At 50.8% G+C, this 19,052-nt stretch overlaps 8 protein-coding genes across 8 annotated transcripts; 4 read left to right on the top strand and 4 right to left on the bottom strand.

Moving 5' to 3' along the window:
• Positions 1-3,901: 3,901 nt before the first annotated feature.
• EPUS_02034 (uncharacterized protein) lies at positions 3,902-5,544 on the top strand (the record flags this gene model as incomplete). Its single annotated transcript, XM_007801866.1, has 2 exons — positions 3,902-5,290; positions 5,341-5,544. 2 exons carry the CDS (start codon positions 3,902-3,904, stop codon positions 5,542-5,544), a joined length of 1,593 nt encoding a protein of 530 aa, XP_007800057.1.
• A 1,100-nt stretch (positions 5,545-6,644) lies between these two features.
• EPUS_02033 (uncharacterized protein) lies at positions 6,645-7,586 on the bottom strand (the record flags this gene model as incomplete). The annotated part of the gene is made up of 1 exon (XM_007801865.1): positions 6,645-7,586. One exon carries the CDS (start codon positions 7,584-7,586, stop codon positions 6,645-6,647), a length of 942 nt encoding a protein of 313 aa, XP_007800056.1.
• A 261-nt stretch (positions 7,587-7,847) lies between these two features.
• Positions 7,848-8,770, top strand: EPUS_02032 (uncharacterized protein; the record flags this gene model as incomplete). The annotated part of the gene is made up of 2 exons (XM_007801864.1): positions 7,848-7,867; positions 7,936-8,770. The coding sequence occupies 2 exons, from the start codon at positions 7,848-7,850 to the stop codon at positions 8,768-8,770; spliced, it is 855 nt and encodes a 284-aa protein (XP_007800055.1).
• A 63-nt stretch (positions 8,771-8,833) lies between these two features.
• EPUS_02031 (uncharacterized protein) lies at positions 8,834-9,827 on the bottom strand (the record flags this gene model as incomplete). The annotated part of the gene is made up of 3 exons (XM_007801863.1): positions 8,834-9,401; positions 9,450-9,707; positions 9,760-9,827. 3 exons carry the CDS (start codon positions 9,825-9,827, stop codon positions 8,834-8,836), a joined length of 894 nt encoding a protein of 297 aa, XP_007800054.1.
• A 749-nt stretch (positions 9,828-10,576) lies between these two features.
• Positions 10,577-11,830, bottom strand: EPUS_02030 (uncharacterized protein; the record flags this gene model as incomplete). Its single annotated transcript, XM_007801862.1, has 2 exons — positions 10,577-10,634; positions 10,683-11,830. 2 exons carry the CDS (start codon positions 11,828-11,830, stop codon positions 10,577-10,579), a joined length of 1,206 nt encoding a protein of 401 aa, XP_007800053.1.
• An 851-nt stretch (positions 11,831-12,681) lies between these two features.
• Positions 12,682-15,000, top strand: EPUS_02029 (uncharacterized protein; the record flags this gene model as incomplete). The annotated part of the gene is made up of 1 exon (XM_007801861.1): positions 12,682-15,000. One exon carries the CDS (start codon positions 12,682-12,684, stop codon positions 14,998-15,000), a length of 2,319 nt encoding a protein of 772 aa, XP_007800052.1.
• Positions 15,001-16,080: 1,080 nt separating this feature from the next.
• EPUS_02028 (uncharacterized protein) lies at positions 16,081-16,895 on the top strand (the record flags this gene model as incomplete). Its single annotated transcript, XM_007801860.1, has 2 exons — positions 16,081-16,124; positions 16,187-16,895. 2 exons carry the CDS (start codon positions 16,081-16,083, stop codon positions 16,893-16,895), a joined length of 753 nt encoding a protein of 250 aa, XP_007800051.1.
• A 62-nt stretch (positions 16,896-16,957) lies between these two features.
• On the bottom strand, positions 16,958-17,720 carry EPUS_02027 (uncharacterized protein; the record flags this gene model as incomplete). The annotated part of the gene is made up of 3 exons (XM_007801859.1): positions 16,958-17,129; positions 17,209-17,442; positions 17,518-17,720. 3 exons carry the CDS (start codon positions 17,718-17,720, stop codon positions 16,958-16,960), a joined length of 609 nt encoding a protein of 202 aa, XP_007800050.1.
• Positions 17,721-19,052: the final 1,332 nt, after the last annotated feature.

The raw sequence follows: 19,052 nt of genomic DNA, 5'->3' as shown, positions 1-19,052 counted from the left end.
ATTAAAAATGCAATAATCATAATGGGTCGGGCTGGGACGGTTCTTCTATTTCCCAAGCTGCATTTTGGATTACCAGTGGATACATTTTGATACCCAGAATTATCTAGAAGATCTCAACCCGACGTGAGGAAGGTGTCAAGGTAGCGGCAAGGATAGCGGCAGTCGACTGGCAGTAAGATCTTTAGGAAATGTGAAAGCTGTAATTGATATAAGCAGGTTGGGTTCATGTCTTTTGGTTTCGCGAGTCCCAAGTCGTGGATGTGTGGAGGACAGGAGCTAAATTGTGATGCTGACAGACAATACCAACGACATCTGGCCGGATAGTATAGACCTGGCATGATTTTTTTTCGCGCATTAACCAGGAATCAATGATGCCTTTGCAAAGTCATGCAGGGAACAAGTGCTCGTCTGTGCTTCATGTTATACACTACCTTACAGCTCATGTCCTTGGCTGGTCCTCTCATATCTTTTAGAAATTGCATGCGGCGAGTGGTCAAGTGTCTGCAGCAATGATGATCGGAACAATTCAATATCAAATGACGATATGCTTTTGTGTGACCTTCTGCGGAGAGGGCGTAGAAAGCAAGTTGTTCTATCTAGTTGGGGGGGGGGGCAGCATGCGTAGATATTCGCACAAATTCGCCGTACGGTACTCCGTACAGCGAAATTAGAAGCGAAATTGCGATAGAAATTGACCAACCAAAAGCGGGCGTAACTCAGGGATTACGCGTAGAAAAATTGGCCAATGAGCGCTCATACGGTCTGACATCTGCTTCTGACAAGATTGCCCTTTTGGGCCTAGTGTGGCACCCCTTGTAATCTTGTGGTCTGTGCGTGTAATCTTTGCTAACGTCGCTTCGTCTTTGGTGGCAGGCATCAGCCATAAACCATACTCCGTAAACCTTTGCAAAATGGGATCCCAAAATGCATGTATCCTCTGATTTACGATCTGAGCCCCAGCTTCAAGCTTGTTTCTGCCATACTAGACCCTCCATACCTCCAGGTGGTGGCATCAACGCGCTTGGCTGCTTGTCCTGATGGCTGCAACAGCTGCGGTTGGCCATTTTGCGGCCCTTTATCGAAGAGTAAAACGTGCCCGAGGCTGAAGAAAGCTCAGAAGAGGCCTATGAATGAACTGGTTGTCGATGCTTCATGTGATCTGCCACCTATTGAATAGCGATGAAAGGTCTAGTAGGCCTGAGGTTATTATGCAACCAAGACCACTTCCAATTCTGATAACCTAGCTTCCATGGACGCGCAAACGCTGGAGTTAGGGCGGAGAGCCAGAAGTGCCTGCTGGGAAACTTCTTTAGGTCGCCATACTGCCCATTCCTGGCTTGCCTGGTGGTTTAGCTGTTCTTAGGTGAAGGAGCTGATTGGGTTATCATGCATGTCCTGAGAGCGCGTCTATGCAGCGACTGGTGAGATATAGCAGTACCGAAAGCTTCGCTGGCGCCCAACCGCCCTCGCCATTTGAACCAGTCTCTCTGCCGAGCTTGAGTGACGGTTTGAACACTCCAGCAGCATCACCATATGTTTTCAAAGCCCAGTTCGAAGGTGAGGCGGATCGCTATGCTGTTTGAGACCAGAAGCCGCTCTTTCAGCGTATCAAAAGGCATAAAACCTAACCTTCCTTTCAGTCGAGGAACCGTGGTGGCTTGTGACGATCAGAGCATGTGAACCATACCAGTCTTGCTACTGAATTTGTTCTCGGGGACCTCATGCCCTCCGTTAACCAATCAGCCAGTTGTTGAATCTTCAGCAGACCTGTTCCCGGCTTTCGTCATACACCTGGGAATTGAGTTCGTTGTGGGACTGAAGTCTTCCTCGATGCAATGATTTTTGTTCGGTGTTGAGAAGTTTCTATGCTTTACACAAAAAGGATGGGTTGCAGTGCTGGAAGAGTCGTGATGGTCATTCAATTCCGTATTCAAAATCCATGCACTGAGCACGATTTCCTGTTCCAGATGGTTGATCAATTGGTTCTGGCACCCAGTGCAGACAAAGTCGCATGATCGTCCTCCCTCGAAGCCGCCTCTCAACTTTCTGTTGTAACAAAACGCTTCGGTAAGTTCTCTACCGTGAAGCACATAGTTACTGTATTCTTCCTCGAAATACCGTTAGCTCTCCACCTTCTAACATAGTATTCCGTTGGAAAGCAGACAGTAGGCTTCTACCCTCGAACGACAGAGCGTGTGGTTACAAACCATGTCGCCGACCGAACACTACCTGACGTTCGTGAGGGCGAGGCCTTGGCATAAGCTGGTTCTTCTATATCCGAGATGGAAGCAAACACGGCGTGGTGCATTCACTGGTTGGTGATATAAGGAGGTTGTCTTTAGAGCGTCATTTGTTCAACGCTATCGAAGTCGATGTTGATTCACTGCAACCTCCATAGACCTCTGCGTTGAAATAGGCTTTTGAAGGAGAACGATTTCGTCGCTTTACCGAATGTTCTTTTCTGCTATGGCAAATATCAAGCCTCTGTCGTCGGCACATCGTCTGACCAACCTCTGAGTCTTGGATCTTCCAGATCCATGTTGCTTTTTCGAGCACTAATTTCGGCTTGAGGGGGACTTGTACTCATGTGGTGTCAATGTTGCAAATCGCTTCCTTGTCGACCATCGAGTGTGTCTTCGAAAACGATAGCTTCGTCTTTGAAAAGACCAGAAGAGCTTTCTCATCTGATCAAGGCACCACGACAAGTCATCATAACGGTTGGTGAATATTGTTATTGTGCTCACCACGTCGCCTCGTCCTCCTCAAAGCAGGCTCAGGCCTCGAACCAAGCCTCAGATATGATTGCTCTCGATTGGCACGTCCCTTAGGTAGCCATATATCATATCATGTTTGGATGCGCATATCCCTCAGATCAATCCAAGGAGATGGGCCGAGCATCATGTCCTCACTGGCTGATTTCTCAACTTGATCGATGATCGCGCTATACTTTGCGCTGACTTGACTGCCAGATCTCCATCACAATATAAGATCAAGCGCGCTCTCATCGATCACCCGAGCTTGACGATATGGACAGTATGTATTCGTAATCGAGCATGCCACCGAAGGGAGCATATATCCAACCTCTTCCCTTTCCTCACCTTGCAGCAAGGCAGTGAAGATGCCAGCAAGGTAGGGAACAATACCATAACCGCTCTCCGTTTGTCATAAGAGCAGATATTAAGCTTCTCCTTCAAAGGATGATGCAGCATTGCCAAGCTTGCATCTGGCAAAGACCAACCTTCTGCCAGGAAGACACCATCAACTGTGGTGCAGCAGAGAAAGAGACTACACTCTCTCAGCCGCTGTGAGGAACGAGAGGGAGTAGCACACTCCCATGCCAGCAGCTCAAGCACGGGAAATGACCTTGATGACGCAGTTTACAGAAGCGGTATCGGCGCCGTGCCCGGTCCGTGCAAGGCCATTCCAGGCACAGTCGTCGACAAGGTGCTCGCCACCAACAACATGATATATATGAATCACGTTTTTTCCACCGCCCAAGGCCACTTATTCATGCTGGCCAAACCCCACAATTGTCTAACTCGTCTCGGCGCTCTACCCAATCACAAACTCTAACCCCGTCTATTCTACTAATGTTCACACCTTTAGCACGACAATAGACTATTCTGACGCCTTTGTTCCCCCTGTCACCTCCTCCCCTTCCACAGGCTCGTCTTTTAACATTCAAAAGGGCTGTGGTCTTTATTGTCCAAGCACGATACATATCATTCACAAATCCACGGACATCGACGGCATACAACCATTGAATCACCAGGCAGCGTCTTCCTTCAATACCCTCCTACCCCACCATCTTCTGCACCCCGAAATTCGTGCTCCCGAATCATCTTACATATGTCTTGCTCGTCCTCGACTTCCTTACCAAACATTCATACCCTGTGAAGACATGTCTTGGCCTCTAACCATGAGCGACAGTGGGTTAGATGACGTTGCTGACCTACCTACCGAAGGCTTTGCTGGCATTCCTTCGACCATGTCACAGAGCGGATTACCACACCTTGCATATGACAATTCTGGTCACTACCCTCCAACCATGTCTGGGAATGAGCTACTCGACTTCGAGGACGGAGGATATGTTGACGGTGAAGCATCAGCTCCGAATTCTTTGGCTTACTGGAAGGCATCTCTGCACCCCGCGGAAGGCGAGGAAGGCTTTACACCATACCTTAATCAGCAGGAGTTCGACAAGGCGGAAGATATCCTTGACGAGGACAACGATGATGTCGATGATGAGCTGATCTTCAGCAGCTTTCAGGAAGCTACAAGCTGGCGTAGCCGTACCAGAAGTGTGAACCCCCAATCTTCTGCTGATCCAACAATTCCCCGTACCTTGAAGCACAAGAAGGCGGCTGTCAAGCTCGTGTTCAAGGCCTACAAATCTACCGCTCTTGCTACCGATAATCCTGGCATGCTTAAGGCGTTCCAAGAGCAGAAGCACGATAATCGTCAGGTCGAGACTATCTGCTGGTCCATTGTGGAAGGTTGTATCGACCGCTGCGATCGAGGTCCGCTGCTAAACGCATATGAGCCAGACAAGGCCAAGAACAACCCGTCCATCAGAACTTTTGCCGACCGTCTGGATGCAATCGTGGGATCTTTGAGTCACCAGAAGACGATTTGCAAGCACCTCCTTGACGCGCCATATCTCAACCGCTTCATCGACGATCCTATTGGCTCGAAACAGCGAGTTGAATCTAACAGAAAGCTCAATAGGAAGAAAGGCGGTGTCATGGATGTTGGCAAAAAGGCGTTGGGCTTGACGGGAAGAAAGGGCAGACCTCGTGCCTCTGATGCAGGGAGTGATGACGAAGCAGAGGAGTACAAGTCTGAAAGCCAGGAATTCCGTGGTGAATCATCTGGCATATCATCACCCTTTAAGACGCCAGATCAGTCAATCCTTGCAGCGAACAGCACCGGCGGTCCTCCTTCTGTTGGTCTCAACCCGCTGTACTCTGCCGAGCGATTTAATAGCGAGACCCCTACTCCATCTAATCGACGACGAGCCGGCACTACCACCTCGCAAACCTCACTACGAACCCGAGCCCACCGATCTCTGTCTACTCAGAAATTTGGTGTTCCAGGAGACATGAGTCCGAACATGGGTCAAGGAATGGAGTTGGGTTCGATGAGCACGCTGCCAGGTCCGATGATGGATCCGAATATGCCTGTCTATTCCGCTCAGCTTCCCTACGGTATTGAGGCTTCCAACGGATATCAATCTTCATACAATATGGCCAATACCTTTACTGCGATGAATTCGTTCGGGAACGCTAGCGTAAGGTTACCGATCTTCTGTGGCATATATCAACTAACTTTGACGAACAGAACTTCCACGCTACGCGCATGAACAATGGTTACGATACAGATCTTCTCAGCGGACCGACCTCTGCTCCACGCCAAGTTCCCGGACACTTCCAGCAGACCGAGATCGACTACGTTCCTGAAGCCAGCGGAGGCAGCAACGACAGTAATGATTCCGATGATGAGTATCGTCCCGGTCCTAGCCGCAAACGCCGTCGCCAGCATTAGCCGCTCTCGCGCGTGTGTAATTGACCTTGACGAGTCAGAGGACATGTCTCTTGACATTGACGATCACGATGTAACGACATGACGAAGTCTGGTTACATCAGCAACTCGAATGATACCCCCAAAGAAGCGACTATGACTACCGAGCAAAGATTTCCCTTTCTGCACCAAGCCGTGCCCCCTTTCGCTCCCGGCCCGGCAGATCCCCAGTTCAACCCCCCTTTCCCCAGCGCCAACACGACACGATACCCCTGTATAATTATTCAGCATCGACACTACCACACCACGAGTTCCAATTGTCCACCACGAACTCTGCAGAACTTTCATTTGTACAGCATCACCATCACCTGGCGACCTAGACCTCGTCCCCGACGGACAAAATTCTCGATTCTACAACCATGATACCAGAGCTTCTTGGATACGGAAGCCCGGATCTGCTAAATTCAGGGATCTTTGCCGGTCATTTGGATACGACAGTCGTGAGGGCAAGGTGGATGACTGACTGATCGACGACGATGAAAGTCATGTGTTTCCTTTATTTTCCTTTTCTCAACTCAACGAGCCTCAAGTCCAGAATCGACGGACCGGCTGCTACTGCCACAGCTAGTTTTAACTCGCCGGGCTATTCTTTGGAACCCGAGCTGCGTTGGGCTGGGCTGGAGTGCTGGCTTCGCGATGAGCGACGACAATGATTTGGCTGCGGATTCAGTTTATTCTAAGATAGACAATCCATTTCCCCCATCCCAAAGTGACTCCCTTTAAATCGTGTTCTTCGGTGCTGGTGCTGTGCGCATTCCATTTGAAAAGTTGATATCAAGATTCGTTGGATCGACAACATAGGGGTTTCGGTTCCTCAATTCAGTTCGGACTCGACTCGACAGGGCTCTTAAATATCAAGCCAGGAAAACCAAGCAGAGCATCAATCAGTCAATCAGTCATTCACGCGGACTGGGTTTGGCTGTAAGCTTTGTTTTACTTCCCAGGCGCCCTATCTATCTGCCTTCCGCCACGCATTCATCCGTAATCGTAATCGTAATCATAATCTCCTCCCCCCTCCCACTCTCCCACCACCACCTCTACCATCACAACATCCAGGTGCAAAACTACTTGGCACCCTGCTCGAAATTCATGCTGTAGCCGCCCGTCTTCTCATCCTTGACCATCTTAAAATTATCCGTGCTCAAGCCAAAGGGGCTCAAGATCTTATTGCCCAGATCCTTGAGGTTGCCTAGCATCTCGCCCATCTCCTTGTCCTTGGCTTTGTCGATCTCAGCGGGTAGCCGGGCCAGGGCATCGCGGACGGTTCGGAGATCTTGGGAGGCAATGTTCTGGGTATGGAGTGATGATTTAGTGGTGGTGGTGGCGGCGGTGTGCAAGGATTGAAGCAAAGTGTAGTCTTCCTGTGCGCCGGTGAGGGAGGACCAGGTGGCTAGACGATGGCGGGCTCGGGCGCGGCGGAGGAGCGATTTTATCCTGATGCGGCGGATGTCGGCGAGGCGGGCGTCGGAGTTGGTGAGGCGGTGGAGAGCGGCGGCTTCGTCTTCGTCCGGTGGGATCTCCACCACGGTGTCGTCGCTGCTGCTGGTTTCTTTGCCGAGGCTGCGCGTGGGTTTGGCTGTGCCGTTCTGCTTTTCCTCCTGCTGCTGCTGCTGCTGCTTGTCACCCCTGCTCTGCTCGGGTAGCGGGTCAAGTCGCTCGAGATTCTCCAACGCTTCGGTGGCGCTGTCTATTGTGTTTTTCCAGTGTTCCAGGTAGAGGTGGCAGGCGGCGATGTTGCACTTCAGCACGGCGAGCTCGTAGTCCAGGTAGTTGGGGCAGGAGGATAGGGCGCGGTCGTAGGTGGAGATGGCTTGCGCGTAGTCTCTCTGCGCGAAGAGGGTGTTGGCTTCGGCTTTGGTGGCGTTGGATTCGGCCAGGAGGGTCGCTTCGTCTTCGGGCGAGAAATGCGTAGCTGCGTCGTGGAAGGTCTCTTGGTCATCGTCCGAGTCTGAGGGAGGTGAGGTGGGAGCTTTCTCGAGACTTGGTGCGGGTTTGGGCGAGGACATGACGAAGGGTGCAAAGCAGTCCCCTCGACCTGAGTACCGATCTGAGGGCTTGCTGGGCTGATGGCAAGGAAGACAAGATCGGGTCTGAGAGTTAGAACAGACAGATTGCTACTTCGTGGCTAGGTAGCTGAAAGTATAAAAAGTTGTCGCTTCACCTTCCTCTTGCAGATTAGAGTTCGGAGATGTTGGAGCACTTCTTCCAACACAAGGATGCCATATCTCTATAAACAGAAATTGCAATCTGTGTTGACATCTACAGAAATGGGCAGCTCTAAGACCGAGTACGTGGCTAGATATATGACTACCCTACATACCTGCGTTCCTACTGATGGCTGACCTCATCTCCCAGCTTCCCACCGATCCGTGCATGCATCTTCGACGTTGACGGCCTCCTGATCGACTCTGAGGACGCTTATACCGCCGTCACAAACACCATCCTTCGGGAGAACAATCGTCCGGACCTGCCTTGGAAAATCAAAGCCCAGCTTCAAGGAAGACCCGGTCCTGAAGCCGGACGTATCTTTCACGAGTGGGCAAAGCTGCCCATCTCATATGAAAAATTTGTGGCTCGGAACACAGAACTCCAGGCTGAAGCCTTCAGACATTGCAAACCGTTGCCGGGAGTCGAAGATTTGCTGAGGAAATTGCAAAATGCCAGGCCAAAGGTTCACATGGCTCTTGCAACAAGCAGCATCGGGAAGAATTTTGAGATCAAGACCGGGTCGATGAAGGAAATGTTTTCTGTGTTCGCCGAGGATCAGATCGTGACAGGTGATGATGACAGAGTACCGAAGGGTAGAGGCAAGCCGTTGCCAGATATATATCTGGTGGCCCTGCAGACAATTAATGAGCACATCAGGAGGACGAGCCCGGAAGAATCGGAAGTACAACCTGAAGAGTGTATCGTCTTCGAGGATAGTGTGCCTGGGGTAGAAGCCGGAAGGAGGGCAGGAATGAGAGTGGTATGGTGTCCAAATCCGGGTCTTCTGAACGAATACCAAGGGCGAGAAAAGGAAGTGTTAGCAGGCAAGACGGGGGAACATAAAGAAGAGGAAATAGAAAGACACGGGACAAGCACCATAAAGGGCAGTCCCGGCCATGTGGGTGAGATTGATGACGGGTGGGCGGAAATGTTACAGACATTAGAAGAATTCAGATATGAGAGGTACAAAATAGAAGTATAGAGCTAGAGAGTTAACCGAAATGATGGTGGATAGATATATACGGTGGATCCATCACGTAGCCTCCTATTCTGCAGACCGGAGCAATGGTGTCTGCTCAGAAGAATCATTGCTCTGCGCATTCCCATTGGCGTGATCTGCAGACTTTTGACTCGCATCATCCTCTTCAGCTTTTCGCCGTGTTCTGTCTTTCAGCTTGAAGTAGAGGCCCATGATGAGAAGAGTGCCTTGGAAGCAGCCAGTAACGACATAGACGCCCCAGGTGCTCCAGCCCTCCGGGCCCAGTCGTGCTGCTAAGCTCCCAGCCCAGAGGAAACCTCCAGGTGTCTGAATGCACATCATGGGTATACTCAAACTAGCCACCTTTTTCAGCTTGAACGTCGTGTAGATCTGGGGCAGATACTGTATCAAGGCGAGTACGGCAGAGACGATGCCCAGGATATTTGCCCATACTTGAAGGACTTCAGGGTGAACGAAGATGAGGTAGAGCGAGAGGCCGGCAGTGATGATGGCATGGACAACGCATGCGATTGTCACAGCCAGTGCCGTGCGTGGCGAAGGTGCGTCGGCGTCTTTTGAAGGAGCTAGGATGGAGGATTTGCTTCGGGGGAAATAGACGAAGAAGAGTACGAGGCTGATAGAGAGGTTAGCCGTGGTGGCAAACTAGAGTAGGCTTCCAAACATGACGGTAAAGCATGCCCATTGCACCCCAATCTGTGCGATGCCGAGCAAATCGGCAACACACGCAAACCGGCTGATCTCCTTGCAGCATGCAGCATCCGCTCGACTCCTGGGAAGGACTAGTATATTTGCGAGCTGGCAGGTTGCTGATATGGTGCCTAGCAGGACGAAGTAGGGCGAGAGGCCCAGTGAGGAACGGCGGCGAATGATGCGATAGTGCTGTGGCAGATATGACACAAGAATGCCTAGAAAGATGAAGCTAGAAAAAAGTGTGTTAACGAGGCACTGTGTAGGCGCTGAAGCGTTCCTACAGGGACACAGCGAAGTTTGTGATGCTCGGAGAGGCGAGTCTCTCGCAAAAGGCTGAAGGACGATCCATCAGAGGACTTCGGGCGTGCTGTTTCCTATCTACAACCGATGTCGGCGACTGTTGTAGCGAAACGAAGAAGTCGATGGATTAAAGGATTTTCTGTTCGAGAAAGGAGATGTGATGTCGGTTTCGTAGTGTGAGTTACACCAACGCTTGGAACCAGGGCGCCTACGTAGTACTGTAGTACATGCACTACGTAGATGTGCATAACCCTGATTTTTCGCCGTGTCCAACCGGGTACAATACGTACTACGCTACCAAGCAGAAGTACTCATAGCCCGGCGCTAGTTTTGGTAGCCTGATACAGATTGCTTTCACAACCACTAAGCTAAAGAGTCAATAGCGGTTTTGACACGGCGTATCTGTATGGTCAAAAAGGAGATAAGCTTCCCCCAAAGTGGGGGCTGTAATTGTGGGGCTCGAAATGAAAACTAGCTCCTACTAACACCAAGCTATGAGTACTTCTGCCGCCTACTCCGTACCGTAGTAACATGTAAATCTACCACATCAACAATGGAGCAAATCTCTCAGTATCTATACGTTAGGCGACTTGGACATGTACTATAGGATCATTTATAAACTCCTCGCTAAGATATGACTCTCAACATGCGCGGCCTTTCCGATTTGGCCAACTCAGCCATAGTGGTAGCATTACTAGGGGCCACAACGCCAACCTTTAATGCTTTCTCTACTTTAGCGAACGAGTTGATCACCTTTGGATCGTGCTGCTTAGACCTTGCTGCCAAGTAGGCCTCTTGCTAGAGCTTCAGATCTGCTTCTGATGCTATCTGCTCCTTCTCAACCACTGGAGTCAATCTGGAAGATATAAGCAAGCATTTTAATGAACGGAAGTACGGCACTTACGTGATTGAATCCAACCACCATTTGAATGGACTGCCTCTCTTGAAGATTCCTTTGTCGTGCCAATGTCGAATGGATACTTCAACTGCCTGGCCCTCCAAGATCTTCACGGTGCCCGACGCAAGAATTGTCTCTTCATTCTCGGTGCCTTTCTTTACCTCCTGTTCGACAATCTTGTCCGGCAACCTCTGAAGGCAGGGGTTGACTCCCTTGCCAGCCGACACAGCCCCCCGATCAATAGTCTGCGTTCCAACTGCTAAGGAGCCGATCCAAGTCACGCCGGCCTTGATCATTGAATAATTGCTCTTGCCAAGTTTATCCTTATTAATAGTTGCAGGGTTCACATATGTGCGGACGCCAACCGACACGTAATAAGTGCCTGGCTGCGCATTTAACACAAAGCGCACAGTCAGGTTTCCAGTGCTTGAGGGCGCAAAGCTGTGATCTGAATACAACCATTCCCTTCCAAGCATCTCTTTCGGTCCGAAATGCAGTCTAGCTCCATGTCTTCGTTCCCAGAGAAACTTATCGAACTGAAGTGATGATGTCGCCTTCCAGTGGTAAAGATAATGGTCAGCTTGATGAGGATCCTGGGGGTTTGCCAAAACATCCCTGATACAAGCTTCGCAGATTGGTCTGTTTCTGCAGTCCAGGCAGATAAACATGGGACTCTCATCCAACTCATCTTTGGGCTTGTGAGCACATTTTCGGCGCTTGCGCATGTCACAGATAGGCTTCATTTCGTCTCGTAAGGGCAGCGAGCCAAAGGCAATGTCCAGATCGTCCCCAGACATATTCGAAGAAAGGCTGGGCAATCGAGGTCGGAGACTTGCTTGTCTCTTCCATTCGGGCACTTTCGAAGATCCAGCAGTATCTTTGGATAATTGGTTATCGTTTGGAGGTATGGTAATTGCATTATTCAGTGCGGTCCCTTTCCCAGTCTGCGCCAGCGCCTCGTCACTCTTGGTCGGCAATGAAAGTGCCATATCGCGAATCTTCTTCTTCGCATATTCTAGGTCATTCTTAGAAGGATCTGTTTCTGTGTATGCTGGAGGACCATATGGTGTTGGTGGCTTCTTGGGAGGAGACCCCATTACCTCGGAAAATCGTGGAGCTCTGGGAGCGGGTCTTTGGGCGGAGTATGTGACCATGATGGTGTCTCTAGCAACCTGTAATGACGGTTGAATCCCAGGCAGTAAATGACAGCGAAAAGAAATGAAAGGGTGTATTTTAATATCGCCAGGACAGAACAGTACGATAAATCACGCAAGGAGATAGGAGACGTCTGTTATGGTCACGAGCACGGAATATTTCCATTCTCGCCCTTTAATGGAGGAAGTCTTCTAAACATCAGGAGAGCTCCGTTGCGTACTCTGTTTCATGGAGCTTGTTGATGCACCCCACAGTCACTATTTTGGGTCGATGGCACGCATTTGCATTGACGGCGGCTGATTGTTCTAGCCGCGAAGACGCCACTTCACCACATTCAGCGTTTCATATGGGAGTCCTCGAGTATGGCACGTGGGTTGAACGTGGGAACAGAATGGAACAGCATCGCTAGACCATCTGCAGTGATAATGAGTCGAAGGCTCTGATGCAAAACCGCACATCACGCTCCTGAGCGAAGACCAATTCGAACTTCTAACTAGTAGCTAGAGAAGTTCACGGTAGGGAGTACAGTAGAGCAACAAACCGGAACAGGTAGCCAACACTGCCGATCATTCCTGCCGATTGGTGATAACGTCAACCTGATTCCTCTCGAAGCGCTCTCTTGAAGGAACCGAATCTGTGTCATTGTTGTCTTGAGATAGGACGGCATGGGTGACAGTTCAAACACCATCGCGACGAGACGAGTCTCCAATTCAAGGTTCGCCAAGGCCGGCCATCTCCAATATGTACCGAGGTTTACCCGCTGTAGCCCTGACTGCCCCTTGCAGGTAGTCTTACTAACTTGAAGTACTTACGTTTCGAAGCATTGTAATACGTCGTCCAGACCGACCAAATGGATATGGAGGAGAGGCACCTGTGGCCAGTTCTTGTGGCTGATTGGATAGACCGAATACTGTCCTTGTGGCACACGCACAGAACGCCTGTCATTGCGGGGGTCTTGACAGCTTTACTTCTGCTCCGGGCTTATTTGAGAAGAACGACGAAGTTCAAAGATCCCAACTCCTCCTCGAACCCATCTTCGCCTCTACCCTTGAAGGACGACGAAAAACCCCCATGGTCATCCCAAGTTCCAGAGAAGCTCGAGACTGTGTCCTCCAGAGAACGAAGAGTTAGCCTGCAGCATTCTGCGGGCCCGAAACTTGTGACGGGTCGAAGGCCGCTGAAGGAGAGAAAGAATGAGAACACAAAGCAAGGCGGGGGACAACTGCGTGTCCAACCCCTTGTTTTCTACTGCTCCTTGAGCGGTAAGACAGCACAGCTTGCACAGAATGTGGTCTCGAAGCTCAATGCCAGTCTGCCACCAGACGGGTCCGTTCTGCCTTCCGAACTCCACGACATTTCATACATCGATCTTGATGACTTCTTCATTTCCGGACCAAAGGTTCGTCCATCAGCTGGAGGCGTCAGATACTTCTACTGTCTGCTCATTCCCTCGTACAACATCGACACTATCATGACGAATTTCCTTTCCCACCTTGACGAGACGCACAACGATTTTCGAATCGATACTGCTCCACTCTCTTCGCTGCTGGGATATTCGGTCTTTGGCACTGGAGATAAGGAAGGATGGCCTTCGGAAGTAGAGGGATTCTGCTCACAGGCCATTGAAGTGGACAGATGGATGGCAAAGCTTACTGGTCGAAAGAGAGCATACCCATTGGGACTCGGGGACGTGAAGGGAAATCTGCAGAAAAGCCTTGATGAGTGGACGGTAGGCATTCAGTACACATTATATGATCTGAGCATTACTGGCACTCTCGGTGAAGGCGTACCTGGCAGTGGTGCAGACCTTGAGAGTGCAGACGAAGAAGAAGCTGACTTCCCAGACTCGGGCCGCCAAAAGCGTCAAAAGACAGAACAAGTCGCCGACCTTGAAGATGTCCGCGGTCCAATTAATGGCCCGCTACCCATTGACTTCACCACAACCACCTCCTACTTATCATCCGCACCAACGCTTAGGGAGATGGTCCCTAAAACCTCCCCAACGTACGCCGCCCTAACAAAACAAGGCTACACAATCATCGGCTCCCATTCTGGCGTCAAGATCTGCCGTTGGACCAAATCCGCCCTCCGCGGCCGCGGTTCATGCTACAAAAACTCCTTTTACGGCATCAAATCCCACCTGTGCATGGAGACCACTCCCTCCCTCTCCTGCAGCAACAAGTGCGTTTTCTGCTGGCGACATGGCACGAACCCCGTCTCAACAACGTGGCGGTGGCAGGTCGATGATCCGCAGATGATCTTCGATGGCGCCAAGAAGGGCCACTATCAGAAGATCAAGATGCTCAAGGGTGTCCCGGGCGTAAGGGCGGAGAGGTTCGAGGAAGCGATGCGGATCAAACACTGTGCATTGAGTCTGGTGGGGGAGCCGATTTTCTATCCACGCATCAATGAGTTTGTGGGGTTATTGCACGATGAAGGGATCTCGAGCTTCTTGGTCTGTAATGCGCAGCACCCGGATCAGCTGGCCAGCCTACAAAGGGTCACGCAGCTATACGTCAGCATCGATGCGTCGAACCGAGACAGCCTGCGCCGGATCGACCGGCCTCTCCACCGCGATTTCTGGGAGCGCTTCCAAAAATGCTTGGACATAATCAGAGAGAAGAGGTTTGTGCAGCGAACAGTGTTCCGCCTAACCTTGGTCAAGGGATTCAACATCGAAGAAGAAGTGGAGGGGTACGCAGACCTCGTGCAGAAGGGTCTTCCCTGCTTCGTCGAAGTCAAGGGCGTGACGTACTGTGGTACATCTTCCTCCGCCGGCGCAGGTCTGACAATGCAAAATGTACCCTTCTACGAAGAGGTTGTGGCATTTGTCGAAGCGTTGAATGCGGCGCTGGCACGACGTGGTTTGGAGTATGGCATTGCGGCAGAACATGCACACAGTTGTTGCGCCTTGTTGGCTTCAGATCGGTTTTTCATTGATGGGAGGTGGAATACTATTATTGATTACAGCAGGTTCTTCGAGTTGCTGGAGCGCGGAGAGGACTTCTCGCCGGAGGATTACTGCTTGCCTACGCCGGAATGGGCGCTTTGGGGGAAAGGTGGCTTTGACCCTGCGGATCAACGTGTTGACAGGAAGGGCAGACCTAAGGTCGCTGAAGTGGTGGGATACCCGGGCCATGCAGCCCAAACGATAGCACAACCAGCTTAAAATGAAAGCTTTGGCCATCTTCTGAGGAGTTCAGGTCCCGTCGAAGGATGGAAAGATGCTAAGAAAGTTCTAGGAATAACGCACATAAAGTAGACGGTCACACAGATTTTGCGATTAGGAACATAATAGGATACGAAACAAAAAGAGTCCCTTGCATTGAATGATTCATAGATATAGTGGTGCCACTAATATAACCAAGAACTGCCTGGTGCTCAATGGCCCTAGAGGCACCAACCCTCACGCCTCCAACATCATATCAAAGCAATTTTGGCCTGTCAGAACCAGTCCTTCCGTGCCTCCCATCCCAGCCGGCACGAAGCCAGACGCCGAAGACAGGTCAAGATCATCACCACGTCCTAAGCAAGCCTCGCCAGATCCGAATGATCAGAAAACTGGACAAAAACTGCTGAGGCGGACGTATATCGGCTTCACTTTTTGAGCGCGGAGGAATTAGATCATCGTTCAGGTTGAGGTTTGTGGCTAAGTTAGAAAACTCAGTCGAAGGACGTCTGGCGGTGATGTTAGCAATGACAAGCTTGATGGAGGGGCAATGTGAAAGGGGAAGTAGCTTACCAACTATAGAAATGATTCTATGAACTGTGGGTGAAGAAATGGTCAGCAGATATTCGTGTAGGCTGAGAATCAGTCGAGTAGGTGATGGAGATCATGGTTCTGATGAAGCCCATGGAAGCCGGGCTGCGCAGGATATGTGCTGTGGGTAGAATGTGGGGGGAGGGTACACATACGTAAGATCGTCTGAAGAAAAAAAAAAGAAAAAGAGAAAGCAAAAATTTGAGGAGCAATATATATTCTTTGCTCTGCTAGTGGCGCTAGCAAATTAGCGCTGGCGTGTCTTGGCAGATATATGGGTCTGAAGGCCTTGGCATCATTGAGCTTCGATGTTTTGCTGCGCAAAGTTACTCTCTGAAGTCTCTGTCATTCTCTGCAAACTAACTTAATAGAAATAGACATGGCTCACTGAGTGTCCTTGCGACAGGTGGAAATACTGCATTGCACATCGCACTTCCACATCCACTCCTACTAAACATCCACTCGCCTGCGGGCTGACACCTGTCTAGTATGGCCACTGCTATTGCTGGCCCGGTTAACCCTCCCAGTGCAACGTATGTCCTCCTCATCCTTCCTTGCAATTGATCAAAATCCATTGCTCAACCTTTCTTGGCAGAGTCTACGTCCGCAACCTCGAAGAAAGAATTAAGCCCGATGCCTTAAAGTCGGCCCTCACAGATATCTTCTCCGAGTACGGCTCCATCATCGATCTCGTCGCGAAGACCAACCTCAAGGCTAAAGGGCAAGCCTTCATCGTCTTCGACTCCACCGAAGCGGCCGCCCGCGCCATCGAAGAAGTCAATGGCTTCGAGCTCTTCGACAAGCCCATGCAGCTCGACTTTGCCAAAACAAGGAGCGATGCCACCGTGCTGAGAGAGGAAGGCGAGCCAGGCCTGGAGAGGTGGAAGAGGGGCCGACTGGCGGAGAAGGAGAGGAAGCAGGCGATCGAGGCGCAGAAAAATCACCAGTTGAAGAGGCCGGCTGCTGCGCCTGAGATGGCGAGCCGACCGGCAAAGACGACCAAGGGAGCTGGGTTGAAGGCTACAGGGACGAATGCTGCGGCGGTGATTCCGGATGAATACTTGCCGCCGAACAAGATCTTGTTCTTGCGGGACCTACCGGAGGACTACGATGCGGATGGGCTGTCTACGATCTTCTCGAGGTTTGAGGGATTCAGGGAGGTCAGAATGGTTCCTGGACGAAAAGGCATTGCGTTCGTGGAATACGAAGCAGAGGCTGGAGCCATCAGTGCGAAGGAAGCGACGGCTGGAATGCAATTAGGTGATGAAGGGAAAGGAATCCGCGTGACATACCAAAGGCAGTAATACAGCTTGTCTATAACCTGTCCATCTATTTATCTATCCTAAGATACCCAACCCCAAGTCTGTCACCTCAATGGTGCATCTACCTCCTCCCCCTTCTTCACCGCCTCACCCGTACTCTCACTATATGCATCATCCTCATCCAATTGAATGATATCCGGCCCGGCCAACAGATCCTCATCCCTCATCAGCGGCACAGCTTCACCTTCCCGTCCACCACCGCCGCCGCCACCATCTCTTTCCACCCCGATCAGCCCATCCGCTCCCACCTTCTTCTCCCCCTCCTCCTCCCTCCTCCCAATAACCAACCACCCACCCCAGCAACGCCGTCACCGTGAAATTCGAGCTCACATTCACAATACTGACGCGGGTGGTAGACGAGCCACGGGTCAGCGCGGCGGTGAAGAGGGCCCACATGGCCACGTTGAAGAGCAGGTTCAGGCCGAAGAAGAAGGCGCGGAGGGCGTAGTTGACCATCTGGTTGCTGGGCGCGAGCGAGAGGAAGCTGGAGACGGCGTGCGACCAGGTGGTCGTGAGCGAGGTGGTTGTGCTAAGTAAGGAATCAGGATTGTCAGTGAAGGGTTTGGGGGGAGTTTTCGGATCTGGGAAGGGTCGAGGTACATACAGCTTTGCGAAGACACCGTTGAAGGCCGCACAGGCGCCGCTGGCGATGGCGAGGAGGAGCCAGACCGGCTGCCGGCGCAGGAGGGCGCTCATGCTCATGTCCTCTCGTAGTGAGGGCGGGAGGTTGGGGGGGATAGAGTTGGTGATAGACGGCGCTGGTTCATTACTATTACTATCAAGTTGTTGTTTCTTTCGGCGCTGCATGCTGCTTACATAGCTAACTAAGCTCCAAGGATGTACAGTGATGTGCAAAATCGAAGTCCTGTCCAAGTAGTGCATAGTTTCTGGAATAAGTGGGGTGGATCCACTACAATGTACACTTTCCGATCTGTGGTTAGACTGAGCCCCACAGCAACATCCAATCATCGCCGAGAGTTACGTAGTATGCATCATAAATACATCATGTTTTGATACAACTGGCACAGTGTCATTTGAACTGGAGGAAAGAAAGGATCCTTTGTGTCCGGAGCCGCCTCATTCCCGAGCTCAGCCTGGGAGACCCCTAAATTTTGCAGCTTGCCGTCAGACCTACTCCACCTAAATCTTGGTATATCACTCAAGCTCCCTCTATCCCAAAGTTAGGCGGCACACTTTTTTATGATTGGACCTCAACGTTCTTAATATTGAATTTGCTCTGTGTCACTTAAGGCGAACTTTGTCTAGCTCTTTGCGCAACTTCTTAGAACATCCGATTCTCACTTATATAGACAATCTGCACGCTATGCAAATTGGCGCCGTGGAGACTGTGCCATCGAAAACAGTGTATATTCTAGATGTGCTAACCTAGAGATAGTTGACATGCCAACTTATTTACAGACGGAGCTCGTGCACTCGAATCTTTCAGGAATTTTATTGCGACCTCACCGCCTTGCCGCCTTATCGCTGATATTGCAATAGAGAAGAAAATGGCAGGCACTATCTGTCATCAACAAGACGAGATAATTGTTACAAGAATTCGATACTTATCTCTCTTGCGATTTCGAGCTCTAGTGGAAAAACTATCTGTTAGTACGATTGTCATGTCGGCAAAATGGAAACGTAGTCACGTGACTAGCGTGGAATCGCGGAGAATCTCTGACCTCGTTGCTGTAACTAGGGTACGGATGCGGATACCCCTGCTACTGCAGGAACAGCAAGCCTGTTCTTCTTACAAGAATATCACGACCAACGATTGTGTGGCACGGCGTCAATGGCTACTCCGTCACATGACCTAAACTGGTCGCTGGCATCGTCTGTGGAAGACTGCACTTTGGCACAGGAGCAGCAGGAGGCACCCTAATTTGCACAGGAAGATGTTTCCCAAATCTGAGAAGCTCCGACTCCTGCATTATACGTGGACAGTCAAGGACGGCCCAGATAGACTCGGTCCGATTCGACGAACGTTTCGAGCCCCAGCCGCTGAGTCTTGGTTTTGTGCAAATGAAAGATTGGAATCGTGATGCGGCATACGATGAGATACCACCCACATGTATCCACTACCGGATCGATTGGAGGCTGATAATCAATAAGACAGTAGTATCCAGGAATACCGAAGAG

The sequence above is a fragment of the Endocarpon pusillum genome (genome assembly GCF_000464535.1).
Source record: "Endocarpon pusillum Z07020 unplaced genomic scaffold scaffold1372, whole genome shotgun sequence".
Lineage (NCBI taxonomy): Eukaryota > Fungi > Ascomycota > Eurotiomycetes > Verrucariales > Verrucariaceae > Endocarpon > Endocarpon pusillum.
This window is presented reverse-complemented; position numbering and strand designations above follow the sequence as displayed.